Source organism: Pholis gunnellus (genome assembly GCF_910591455.1).
Source record: "Pholis gunnellus genome assembly, chromosome: 7".
Taxonomy (NCBI): Eukaryota; Metazoa; Chordata; class Actinopteri; order Perciformes; family Pholidae; genus Pholis; species Pholis gunnellus.
Genome location: NC_136533.1, coordinates 28,020,586 through 28,034,407, shown reverse-complemented (window position 1 = coordinate 28,034,407; position 13,822 = coordinate 28,020,586). Strand labels below are relative to the sequence as shown.

The window sequence follows — 13,822 nt, the reverse complement described above, 5'->3', positions numbered from 1 at the left end:
GATTCCCCCATTGTAAGTATTATATATATTACAAACCAATTATTCAGGAGTTGTAGATGATTAATAGGAGCATTTATAAAAGTAAATGATTAAGAAATAATTTAGATGCACATATGCATGCATTTATACATTTAATGATTTAAATACATTTAATACACTCAGTTATCTTCTCAACAGAGAAACGGTAACAATTTATAATAGCTGCACGCTATGAAGCATTAGTTAAGTATGAATAAACACTTAATTCATGATTAATAATGCATTGTTCCTACATTAATACTCATTGTATACAATTACAAAAGGGAGTTCATCAATAACTCAGATATCCTTAGAAAAAGTAAAATCAATACGAAATCCGGAAATAAATGTATTACTTTCTCTGTAACCACTTGTGTTGCCAAACCAAACTCAATGAGAGGATGTGTCTTATGCGCATTTTGAAGCATTGCATTGGAAAAGCTACATGGAAAGGGAACATTTTTTTTTTCGTTTGTTGAATAAGAGTTCAATAAGTGGGATATGGAAAAATGCCTTTACTGACATCGGGAAATACCTGAAGACATCTCTCCGTGTTTCTCTATTAGATGGTTAGATGGCCAAGCCAACGTGTTTTGTTTCCCAACTTCTGGTTCTTCTCTATATGGTGGCGGATTACAGCCATGTGTAGCCTATGGTCCCAACCACTGACCAAACTACACTGTAGCAGAGAGACAATTAAATGGTAACACGGCTACTGAAGCCATTTAATAGACTGAAGAACTGCTCAGCAGTCGATGGGTTTGCAGAGGTGGTAAAACTCTACTGATTTATTGACCTGTTGCAAGGTACCCATGAATCAGAATCAGAAACCGTTTATTGCCATGGTATGTTGCACATACAAGGAACAATCAACAATCAACACAGTGCAAGAAATAGAAACATTACAATTTACAATAGAATATAAAAGAATATAAAATAAAGTGCACAACAAACAGATAACAGTACTATAAGCAAGTATGATGAAGTGTAATGTAAAGTGTCAAGTGTGTTTAAATGAAGAAACAGAGAGCGGATGAGCAGGGGAGTGACCGGTAGGAAATTGTCCTGGGATGACAGAGTCAGTGGGGGTCCCAGGCTTTGTTGATGAGCCCCACTGCCGATGTGAAGAAACTGTTCATGTGGCATGAGGTCTTGGTCCTGATGGACCGCAGCCTCCTGCCAGATGGAAGGGGCAAGAACAGGTTATGTCCAGGGTGAGAGGAGTCGGCTACAATCTTTCTTGCTCGCTTCAGGGAGCAAATGTTGCAAATGTTGACACGCTGTTTGTGTCACGAGCAAAACTGACGCTAGAGGTGTGCGTAGAGCGTCGGAGTTCGAAGCATAGAAACCTATCTTGAACCCTAACCCTATTTTTTAGGCCTCTGCTCAAAAATTGCATACCCATACTAAAAAGAGTATACCTCTGAAATCACAAGGTGTATTTGAATAATTTTGGTGTTATAATAAAGGAAACACTTGTGAGATTTGTTCAGATGTGTAAATATCAGTGTATATGTTACTGGTTAAGAGTTAATGAAGATGGCACAAACAGGTTCAGTTTTACGATCTCCATCCAGACGAGCGTTCCAACGCATATCACATGACCAGGGCTGATAACGCCTGCCGTACAAGTTAATTGACGCCAAGCGCTTGAATAATAGCTTCCCTTTGGTGCATGCAGGCGGTGGTAGAGTTAAACTGTGTGACAGATGCTAGCATAGACAACAAGGCCAGCAACACATCAATCCGTGTTGAATTAACCACTGAGTCAAGGCTGATGACGTTTGTTATTTTGCGGGAAAAATGTCATGTGATAGGGGCGTGACGAATCAGGAAAGGACACGTTGTGACTGATGAGACCTGATCAACAAAAGTTAGTCTGGGTGACTGAGTCATCGTTTTCAAAGGTCTCCGGAGATTTCTAACTAGAATGTAACTACTAACGCCGCGTTCCCAGTGTGGCAGAACGTGGTAGACAGGAAACGACAGATAGTCTTTGTTTTCATCAGGAGAATGGCAATAACTATGGCAGCAGTGTTGCTAAGTGCCACCCACCACGCCCACGGGTACAGCTTGTCAGAAAGAACAGCTTTGTCCGAATGCTTATATTGTCACAGCTTCCAGAAAAGAGAAGAACAAATCTAAATGTAACTTCAGCTTGGTAAAAGTGATCAGGTTTGGCTTGACTCTTCAACTTATTCTCCACGTTGACCTATGAGTGCTTATGTCAGGGGTTATGTTAAATCATTTCTTCTTTTAAGTCAGTTTTTTTTTCTTATCATTTGAAATGTGGACCTTGACCAACAACACAATAGAATGGAGAGGTGACCTTTTGCTCCCGCTTCTACGTTCAACGACTCCATGGCCTCATAGATGGGTTTGAGGGTCCGTTTTCATCTATTAATAGGGTTGTTCACTGTTACAAATAGAAGAAGAGGAAGCTCACCACTAGGGGTTGATGTAATTATGATGGGAGGAAAGGAGGAAGTGAGCTGATGCAGTACAAATAGCGAGAAAAGTCTGCGTAATGCAGAGGTCGGGGTGGATGCTGGGTCAAACAAACACAGGACTTTTACCCGGTAGGCCACCATTAGTTACCCTTGTGAAACAAACAGTCATCACTGACTTATTTTACCGCACATTTGCTCCATAATTTATGTACTTAACTAATGCCAAGTTATGTACGTAACAGCAATTTTGCTTATTTTAACCCAAACCACAATCTTTTCCTAAACCTAACCGAGGCATTTTGTTGCCTAAACAGGTTTGTTTCAATTCACAACGTAAGTTTTACTTTCCCTTTCACAATGTGGCAGTTGCATTTGGGCCCGTCTGAAGCATTAACAGGCTCTAATCCTGTCAAACCACTGTACCAAGCAGAACATCGAAATGTCTTCTTTTGCGAAACAGTTTGCTTGGATAACATTTTAGTCGCAATCGATGCACAGGAGAGGGACTCTTTCAATATTATTTCTTAATATGAAACACTTGTCTAAGATAAAACTTACAGCTTCAATGCAAGAGACTTTCAACGTCTGATTTTTTTCTAGTATTCTTTTATTTATTGGTTTATTTGATAAGGGACAGTGCACATTAATAAAAACATTTCTGTAAATGCGCCAGAGTTAGCCAAAAGGCTATTTTTCATCTGTAGTCCCAAGAGGCAGAAGTTACAAAATAAACCTAAAAACAGAATTAGTGCAGGGCAACAATTACAATTCTTTATCGCGATTAATCGCATGATTTCTTTGCGATTGATTGCATTGTTATGCTCAAAATTCCAATAATGAATTCAAAAGTAGTGTATTGCGCACTTTTATTTTAAAAGTACTGCTACATGAACAAAAGTGCAATAACATTTGGTTTGCAAACAATTTAACCTTCCTGACCCGAAAACCCCCGGTGGGGGGCTACGGAGAAAAGTTTAGCGTACAGCGTGTCGTACAAAGCACTTTTCAGAAACGAATATAATGATGTTACACACATGTTATATACTCAGTTAAAGAATAAGTCTGGGCAAATTAATCATGTAAACCATTTTACACACTGCAAACACAATTATACACAAACTAATACAATAAACTAGAAGATGTACCACAATATCACGTATTTTTCGCCAGGACACGGCGAGCGACGTACTGCGTACGTTTACAGATACCAACACAAAGCGAATGGCTATCATGGCCTACCCATAGATCAGAAAGCACGAGGATTCGACGGAGTCCAGTGATATCTTCCAAATTTCTCTCCTTGAAATCATTAAAAAGTTACAGCCAACAAGCCCCACAATAGCACTCAGCCAAACAGCAAACAATTTGAAACGCATCATACCTTGAGGTGATTTTCTGGAAGAAAAACGCTGGAAATTGACGGTAATCCGTTTCAGACATGTGCTCGCCATCTCTCTATGTGTGTCTGTGAAATAAATGGTGATTTTGGGTGCAGGTATGACGAGATGGTCGTCATCTTACTGCTCGGCGAATGATTTTATGCTCGGGGGTGGCGCGGCAAGGTTTTGGATTTTTAGTGGCTAAAAATTAAGAAAACTCCCTAAAACATTGTTCTTTATGTCTCCTGAAAGTCGGAAAGTGTCAAAGCTGTCCCAAAACGTTGGAAACATCTGTCCATGTTAATCAGTGATTGGCTGTAGTCGTGTTGTTTCCTCCTTCTATCGATCCGTCATTGCTCCGCTTTCTGGCAGAACTTCTGATACGCCCTCATGGTCATCTGTCCAGTTCCTCTGCGACCACTTCCTGTCTGTAGCATTACCTCTGGTCCTCTGCTCATTCCCTTATATGGTCGTGAAGAGCCTGTCCCCTGCATTCCTCACTCACCCTGTCTCCCCTGCTCTCTCTGCCTCACGGCTCAGAACGCCCATCTACATGTGACTATACTTTGGTTCAAAACTTCCAATGATTATGTTTAAGACTTCTACATGCAAACTTATTGCAAACATATAATATCTTCTTATAAGTAAACATCCTGTAAACCTATAATACATTCCATAAGTAAATATATTGACTCTTAACATAATTTACATTTTTATCATTGTGACACTTTTATTCACCACTAGGTGTGCTATTAATCATACTAATAATGCTTTTAATACTGAAATTCTTCACAGTACTAGCTAACCATTTCTTTAATTGAGCTTTAAATTAACTATGTTTGTAGTTCTCTAATGGTCACTGGGATGGAGTGCCACTCTAGTGCAGCTTGTACTGAAAATGCAGACTGTCGGAAAGCACTTTTCCTGAGTGGGATTAATGCAATCCCCTATTGCTGCACCTCTTGTGAGCCGATATCTAGTTGTTCTTGTGATAACAAATTGTTTGGGCGGAGGAGAGGTCAAGCCATGTATAATCTTGTACATGAGACAGACATTCACATATTTAATCATGTTCTCCCAACTAAACAAGTTATATTTTTTTAGTATAGGGCAATGATGAGAAAGAACAGATTTTTTATCAAGGATTTTGAGTGTTCGTTTATACGTTTAACTGTAGTGGTTTCAGAGTAGTGGTGCTAGCCTGTGACCAGGTTGTTAAACAGTAAGCGATATGGGAAACAACCATCGAAAGCATGTATGTCTTAGCTGCCTCTGTTGACATGTAGTTTAGTGTGAACCTGAAATTTGATAGATTAAATTTGACCCGGTTACAGACCTTTTTTACCTGAGATTTGAATGATAATTTGGAATCAAATAGTACTCAGAGATACCTGGTACGGGTACAACCCGTGGCCTCTCCCCAGATACAAAAACATCTGGCTCTACACTACCAAAGTTTGTCTTGGTAAAAAAACATACATACTGTTTTGGATACATTTAGTTGTAAACAGCATTAATTTAACCATGCAGTTACATGAATCATGGAGTTAGTGAGTTAATTTGCAACTTGTTCTGACCCCTATGTGTCTCTCTGTCCAGGATGACGATTTGGAGACCGACCTGAGCAAACTTCGTCTTCGCCCTGACCCAGACAGACCCAAAGAGCTGCTGCCACAGTACAACCGCCTCTGTCCTGAACTCTCACATGACTTCGAGGTACAAACATGTGTGTGTGTGTACACTTGTGCATCTGTCTTTGTGAGGACCTGAGATTTCGACCTTCTGAGTGAGGACGTTTTTGGAAAGAGGACATTTTGGCCAGGCCTCACTTTGGGACAGTTGCCATTATAAGGTTCATGTTAGAATAAGGTTTCGATGGGGTTAGGCTTGGGGTCAGGCATTTAATTGCGATGGTTAAGGTTTGGTTACAGGAATGCATTATGTGAATGAATCCCTTCACAAAGATAGAAGTACAAGGTTGTGTGTGTGTGTGTGTGTCTGTGTGTGTGTTTGACAGCCCAGTGAATTGCTTAGATGACGGCACATGATGTTAAATAAGTCACTCTTTTTGATGACAAATACTAATAATAAAGAAAATTAAAGTTACAGCATTGTACTCCTCTGCATGTCACTGTTTTTTGGAGAACACATGAATCCGTTCTCGATGCATCAAATACACACAGCTTGGACCAAGCTGATCTCACAGAAATACATGAAAATAACCATGACGTCTTATAACTGCGCAGTACGTGGTGGTCGCAAGTAATGTGTTCAAATTTTGTGTCTGCACCATGGCAGCAACAGCAATGGATAGTCAATCATGATTTATTGCCATGGCGGACACACAAATTAAACACATCTGTAACGTGTTTATGTATTTTTTTAAGCCCTAAGTCCAACCATGTTTTTCTTAACTAAGTGGTTTTGTTGCCTTAAAGTCTAACATTTAGTAGGGTTTATTGCCAGATATTGAATATAACATTCATAACTATGTTTTATTCAGTGTATAAAAACAAAAACTAAGAATCGTTATGTCTTACTAGATACCTCTAAAATGTGTACGTTGTCCTTTTAACGTTAAAATGTTGAAGTGGTTTTACACATTACATTCCACCACCACATGATGCGCCGTTAGATTATTTCACGTATATTTCTGTGGAGTCACGTTGTTTGGTCAGTACTCCTTTTTCTTCTGAAAAAAGGCACTCCTAAGTGTATACAAGCGATGCACCTGGCTTGCAAACAACTCCAATGTGAACACACCCGTATCCTTTTTCCACACTCTGAGAAACTGACTGAAGTATAAGGTGTGGGTTGGCCCAGAGCAATGTAGGTGTATGGATCTAACCAAACATGAGATTCTTGTCCGGGAGACCTCCGCTGGTGTCTCATGCTAAAGTAGAAGTTTACGGTGAAATTTTGTCACATCAGTTGTTAGTGACCTTAGCAACTCGTGATTTGCTCGTCGCGTGACTCGTTAGTCAGTCCAATTAACGTTAGCACCTTTCTTTTCCTTGACCTAACTAAGTGGTTTTGTTGCCCAAACCGAATTGTACGTGAAGACGGAAGTTTATTTTGAAAACACACCATACGTTATGAGCAAATGTTGACACGCTGTTTGTGTCACGAGCAAAACTGATGCTAGAGGTGTGCGTAGAGCGTCGGAGTTCGAAGCATAGAAACCTATCTTGAACCCTAACCCTATTTCTTTAGGCCTCTGCTCAAAAATTGCATACCCATACTAAAAAGAGTATACCTCTGAAATCACAAGGTGTATTTGAATAATTTTGGTGTTATAATAAAGGAAATATCAGTGTATATGTTACTGGTTAAGAGTTAATGAAGATGGCACAAAGCACAAATTGAAAAGTTTCAGGTTCGCCTGAAAAAAAACCCCACTTTCAGGATGATTATCTCTTATGAATGATGCAGCTGAAAGTTCAAACCTCTCCCACATCATAGCACAATATGTGATCAGTCTCCCTGCAAAGTTTGACTTTGATAAAGTGAAGCAGAACAATATTAGAGAGGTTTTATTACAGAGAATTCAGGCGAGGTCTCCAAAATGGTAATTTTGGAACCAACTGTTCTATTTTGATTTTCTATACTATATAACTATATATTTCACTTGTTTTATCACTAATGGTGTTCAATACATCCAAATACAGCAGTTTGGCTTCATTTTGAGAGTCAGAATCCTCTCTGAGCCCTTTCTGTGTGTCTCTGCATCATGGAGTTTTTTCCAAAATCCAGTCCTCTGTGTCTATGCAGGCCTGTATCTCATGAACCCATTGGTCTATTTCAGTGGTTCACACCTCTTTTGACGCGTCAGAGCCTAGAGAATTGAGCTAGAGCCTCGTAGAAAAGATTGACAGCACTGTTAGCCAGTCAGAATCAACAAGGCGCCGTCTCTCGTGAAGCGTAAAATCCAATACGCCGAAGTCAAATCCTACCCCCTGCCCCCCCTGCTTAGACTACACCCCCCTGTATTCACAGAAACAGTTCAGTGATAAACAGGATATCCGGTGAACAGATATCTGGGTGAAAAAACCCGGATATTATGCTTTGTCTTCATGAAAACGGCGAGAGGTGAGGCGCGTTTTCGGATAATAATTGATAAAGCGGTTTGTGTTGCTGGTGTTTATTGGCTCATATCTCGGTAATGGTTTCACGGAGAGAAATATTGAAGATATCTCCGGAATCTGTGTAGGATTGGCTCGCTTTCTGTCATCTCGGTTTTCTTTGTTAGCATGTAGCTTTCGTTCGGTAGCTCCTAACATGTGCGGAGTCTGCTAACTCATGGCGAAATATGACTATGATGTAGAGTTGTATTTGGAGCAATGTACAAACATCTTCTATATTATTGTAGCCCAGGTTCTGAAGTTTAATTTGGTATGCGACATCATTATATTTGTTTCATGATGAGTGTATTTTGTTGATGGTATATGGTAAACTGTTAACCTCTTGGACCCTAAGCCTATTTTTAGGCCTCTGCTCGAAAATTGCATACCCATACTCAAGAGAGTGTAGATCTCTAACTACAAGGTCTATTTGAATAATTTTTCTTTTTAATAACAGAAACACTTGTGAGATTTGTTCAGATGGGTAAATATTGTATATATGTTACTTGTTAATAGTAAATGAAGATGGCACACATCTCAATTTGAAAATTGTCAGGTTCGCCTTATGAGGCCCTGGCTAGCCTAAAAACTCTCCCAAATCATAGGTCATCATGTACTTTTTTGTACTTTTATATACTATATAACGTTATATTTCACTTGTTTTATCAATAATATTGTTCAAACATCCAAATCCAGCAGTATGGCATCAATTTGAGAGCCAGGGTCCTCTCAGAGCCTGCAAACCATGGATCCATTCTCATCTGACTGCAGTCTTCATGTGTGTGAGTGGTGCTTTCTGGGCCTATGATTGGTCAAATTCAGACTATGACACTGTTGTCGAAACGTCAGAGTCTCAGGGAGACACTGGGCGTAAGCTGGTGCTGGTTGACAGAATCGTTAGCCAGTAAAAATCCAAAATTCACCACGCGTAAAAAACAATTCGCCGAAAACGCAAATCCCTACCACCCGGTCCCCAAGGCTTGTCTGACCCCCTTTTCTTCAGGAAACAGTTAAAAAAAACACATTAAGTTGCTCAGAATTTCTTCATTAATTCGGTATATAGCATGTGTGTAGCATTAATAATATTTATTTATGAAAAGTCCATTCTACGACGTTTGGAACCAAATGTCGGAGCCGAGCGAACCCCAAATGGGGCTCGTTCGGGTGACAGCCCCTAACTGGACGCTCGCGAAATTGGGACTGATCGGATCTTTTCTTCCATCACAATACATGCGTGAAACGCTTTTGAGGTCAGAGTAGATCCATACTTCAGAGCAAAGTGCTTGAAAATGTGAAAAATGGAAACAGAGCTGAGGTGGGAGACGGAAGTGATTTATTTTTTCAAATTGTACTGTCATCAGCAGGTCAGCGATCTGCGTCAGCCCATGTTTGAGCTGTAACTCCCCGAGACTGGAAAAAAGCTTCATCCACCACAAGTTTATCCCTTAGAAGTCACTTTGAGAACAGTTCCAAATGAGTTTAATATAAATGTCCTCCTAATGGGTACATCAGTTAACTTAACTGTCACCTTGTTTCCTACACAAACATTTGGATGTTAAGCCTATAACTTAGCACAAAGATTGGAAGCAGGACAAACTAAGGCATGCACTTTACACAGGCTTCAGACCAGATTATACACGGTTTACAAAATACTGGAAATTAAGTTTATGTGAGGGGTAAAATCTTATCATGAAACATTTGTTTTAGGTTGTGTAATGTTATTTTTATATCACTACATTAGAGGCATCATTATTTTTTTTCCATTCAATTCAATTTATTTATTTAAATTTGGTCTTGAGGCACTTCTGTTTCAATATGGATACAAATATTTAAGGAAAATATAAAAATATTAATACATTAAATATATCAAAATAATATGGATTCAAATCTGTTTTGACTCTTTCTGGTGTTTGATGGTAGTCAAGATGAAAGATGTCACTTCTGATTATAGCTTTCATGGCCAACATGTGATGAATCAATGCCAATGCAGGGGCCACAAATAGCCACAGCCGTGTGTAATGGTTATGTGTAACGACAGCTGCACTGGTGTTGTTGGACTGATAAAACACAGACGGTCGGTCAAATTGATCTTCTTTTTCTTCTCCTCCGAGGTTGTGTTCAGTGACAGGTCTGAAGAGTGGTGGAGCAGAGGGAGATTATGCAAAGAGGTGATTAAGGTGTGAATCCACTTCCATCAATCTCTAACTGTCGGGGTGGGGATCATGAGGGCTTGTGCATATTGTACAATTTCACAATGATGGAGATTTATAAAACGGAACCGGTTATAAGCACACTAAAGCTTATGAAAGACAGTGTATGAACAGCATATGACAATGACAAAGACACACCGGAAATAAGAGTTGGTAAATGGTAGAAAGGAGCATAGAGGTCAGTTACGGTGGTTACTTCTTTTTTTATACCTGCCCACCATGGAGGCTGACATGGTGCCCTTGAGTCAGAGCAGTTGGGAAGTTGAGCAGAGTGAACAGCAATTATGCAGGGAGTTTGAGGACATTGCAACCCCTTGACACTTTTCATTGGCGCCAAAGACGAACTGCGGTCTTGGCTAATGATGGAGACATATTGCAAAATCGATGAGTTTCACATGGAATCCACTGACTGGCGGCAGTATGTGGAATGTCTGGACTTGTATTGTTGGAACAGTGGAACAACTACCGTAACAAAGTTGTTTCTGTTGAGTTTGAATGAAGTGTGTTTTACGATGATCAGTGATGTAAACAATGGAGACTGGTGGTTTTCAGGAGAGCATATTACTTTCTTTCTTTTTTTTTATTATATGAAATTAATGAATTGTCCAAATCCCTGGCGGGATGGAAAAGCATGTTTTCTTCAAACAATCGCTAAATTTACACTGTTTATCACAGCCAGAAGCTGTAGAAATTGCCATTATCTGAATCGTTCTGATAGCCCCTGAACACATTATGTGCAACGAGCTCTTTCATCAGAAAAAAGCAAGTGAAAATAAGCTTAAAATTGTGATGTCTCATTTAAAACTCCGCCCCAAAAAACTAGGAAGCCATGATTAATTTGTGAAAAAAACAGTGAAACTTCGACTGAACTGCAGGCTGCTGAACACAGTACACAGGAGAGGTTGTAAGTGGAGGTTGTAAAATGTGAATAGCTTAATATACATAGCACGTGGAGCCTCCATTTTATTTCCACCATTGGAAACATAAATGTTGTAAAATAAATTATCAAAAGAAAATCAACGTCAAATAGCATCGAGACGGGAAAAAAAGGCCTGAAAATGTTCTTTTAATCGTGTCAACAATGGCTCTTTAACCCTAAGCAAGGAGTTTGATTTACCCAAATTAAGCAGACTTTTATACATTGAGTTTACGGATCAGAAAATACTTCGAACAGATGGTTTCTGGAAGACACTGATGAACTTTTTTTGTTGGTTTGATGTGTAGTTTGGGAGCGTCACAGTAAGATAAAAAACTGTGTAAGAAATAAGGCCTACAAGGAGAGGGAGGATGCATACAGAGTGCTCTGTATGCAGATTACCATTATGACCTACATGGCTTACTGCAGGAGGACATGACTGATTAGAGAGAGAGACAGGAAATGACTAACACAGTGTGTGTGTGTTTGTGTGTGCTAATTTCAAACATGGTCATGATCATCCTGACTTCAACGGTTATTAGCAGAGGTAGTCGTGACTAATTTTATGGAAACAGGAGAGAGGGTTTCTGTTGTCCTTGTGAGATAAACATTCAATTGCATCAAGTACAGGCTCAATGTAGAAAAGGATTGTGAAAGGCCCGGTGTGACCTGTGCCGCTATGATTTTAATTTTAGCTTTGTTTTATATGCCTGTATTGTATTATTGTCGGTAAATGTTTGATTAGATGAACACAAACTACATATGCCCCCCCGGTCTCACCACAAGTGTATCACTGTGTTAAATTCAGTTAGCGGTTAGCTCTGTTAGCCAAACACACCGCAGCTAATTAACTCTCTTTTCTACCGACGTGCTCCTTTGTAGTCAGCGCTCAGTTCAGTTTGTCATTTGCTAAGCGAGTGATACATACGTTAGCACAACAAAAATATTAGGTTGATGGGTGTGCTAAATTAGCCGCGGACAGACAGACGGACACAGCGATGCACACACACTCAAGCATGCATATTCTCAGGCACATATTCTCCAGCGGGGATAATAAATGCAATGTAGGCCTGTCTTGATCCCACTAAATGTTGAATCAAATGTGTGTGGGTGTAGGTGTGTGTGTGTATGTGTGTGTGCGTGTGTGGGTGTAAAAGAAAGACAGAAATAGATTGTGTCAGAGACAGATGGGAGATAATGAAGAAGTGCCTCAGTCCATGATAATGTTTCATGTCATAAAGCACAGGATACCATCTGACTTGACTCATGATAAATGTGTTAATATCTGACTAATAGGAAGCACATTCATGCTAATTTGTCAGAATATATAATGAGGATAAAAAAAGTAAAAAAAAAATGTATCCCCAGATGCTCTCTGCATTACTAAAAAAATACAATGACTGATTATTACAGCAAGAGGCTTGTTTCCTACATGTCTCTCACAGTGAAGACAGCTTAGCTATGTATCACAATGCATTGTGATGTGCTGTAGTTAATTTGTCTGACAGCTGAATTTGCCTCCGCTGTGTGCAAAACATGATTGTGCCCCTGGCTGGAAACCAAAGCACAGATAATGAATAGTACTGGTTTAAAAGACAGCATGGCCTCAGTGAAGCAAAGAACTTAGGAAAAGATAAGTACGTTTGTTATGTAAAATAAGTCTCAGGAGGATTACATGATGTGCTGCTGCCTTTTAAAATGTTCCAACTGACTTGACAGCAACATGTAAACATAGGTTGTTTAAATTCCCAAAACACAGACAATGCTGTTGATTGTCTACTGAGGACGGTCCCCTACCAACAGTTATTGTGAGAGCAAAGTCAACTATCAGTGGATCCAATCAGCTGCCTCGCATTTTAACAAAAAATAACTCATTGAGCATGTTGTCCTGGAAGTGGTCTGAGAGAAAGCTACATGTCTTCGACGGCAGAAAATCCTGTAGGAACAACACGTTTTCACTCGTATGGGCCACTGACACTTGGTCAGTGGCCCATACGCTTCAAACTATGACGTTCTAGGTAACCCTTTAGCGTCAATTTTGGAAGTTTCAGTATACAGTCGTAACATGCATAGTGTCTTTCTAAAATAAACTTCCGTCTTCATAGGAAATTAGGTTTTGGCGACAAAACTGTGTAAGTTAGGGTTAGGAAAAGAGCGTGGTTGTCATTAACTTGACTAAAGACTGACGGGAGTGCCTGAAGTGACAAAATGTCATTGTTTAATCTAGTCACGCTTGGGACACCAACAGTGCCGTTTTGAAGCCTCGAGTTCGCCGTCACCATCTTGGATTACGGCCAATGAGTGATGTAGAGATGCCATATAAGGCTTTGGTAGCCGCAGCGACCTGTTAATCACAGTAAGCCCGCCATACCCTGCTTCATGGTCTATTTTACACTAAATGGATCATCATTTACAAAATGATCATGCTGTATTGAAGAAGACTAGAAACTAAAGATTGAGACCATAAACTCATGTTTACAATGTTTACTGAGGTAATAAATCAAGTGAGTCATTTTCTCATAGACTTCTATACAATCAGACTTCTTTTTGCAACCAGTAAAGAGAATGCATATTTTAAGACACTTCCTCATTAGCTTCACTCAATATCACTGGAGGTCGCCGCTTGATTTATCCTCACCTGATTGAGCAGCAAAACACAAAACGAAAATGAACAGAATAGAGTTTCACTTACATCCTCAACAGCAACAGCCCTTAGACATGATTTGGG

General features: G+C 39.7%; 1 protein-coding gene across 2 annotated transcripts in view; it reads left to right on the top strand.

Annotated features, from left to right (window-relative positions):
* Nucleotides 1-13,822, top strand: part of agbl1 (AGBL carboxypeptidase 1) — a 158,173-nt gene that overhangs the window by 60,057 nt on the left and 84,294 nt on the right. For both annotated transcript variants that reach the window (XR_013767155.1, XM_079163217.1), the window contains exon 11: nucleotides 5,447-5,563. Coding sequence is in view for 1 of the 2 variants with exons in the window: in XM_079163217.1 (XP_079019343.1) it covers nucleotides 5,447-5,563 (117 nt within the window). In the remaining variant the exon portion in view is untranslated. The remainder of the gene's footprint in view (nucleotides 1-5,446; nucleotides 5,564-13,822) is intronic.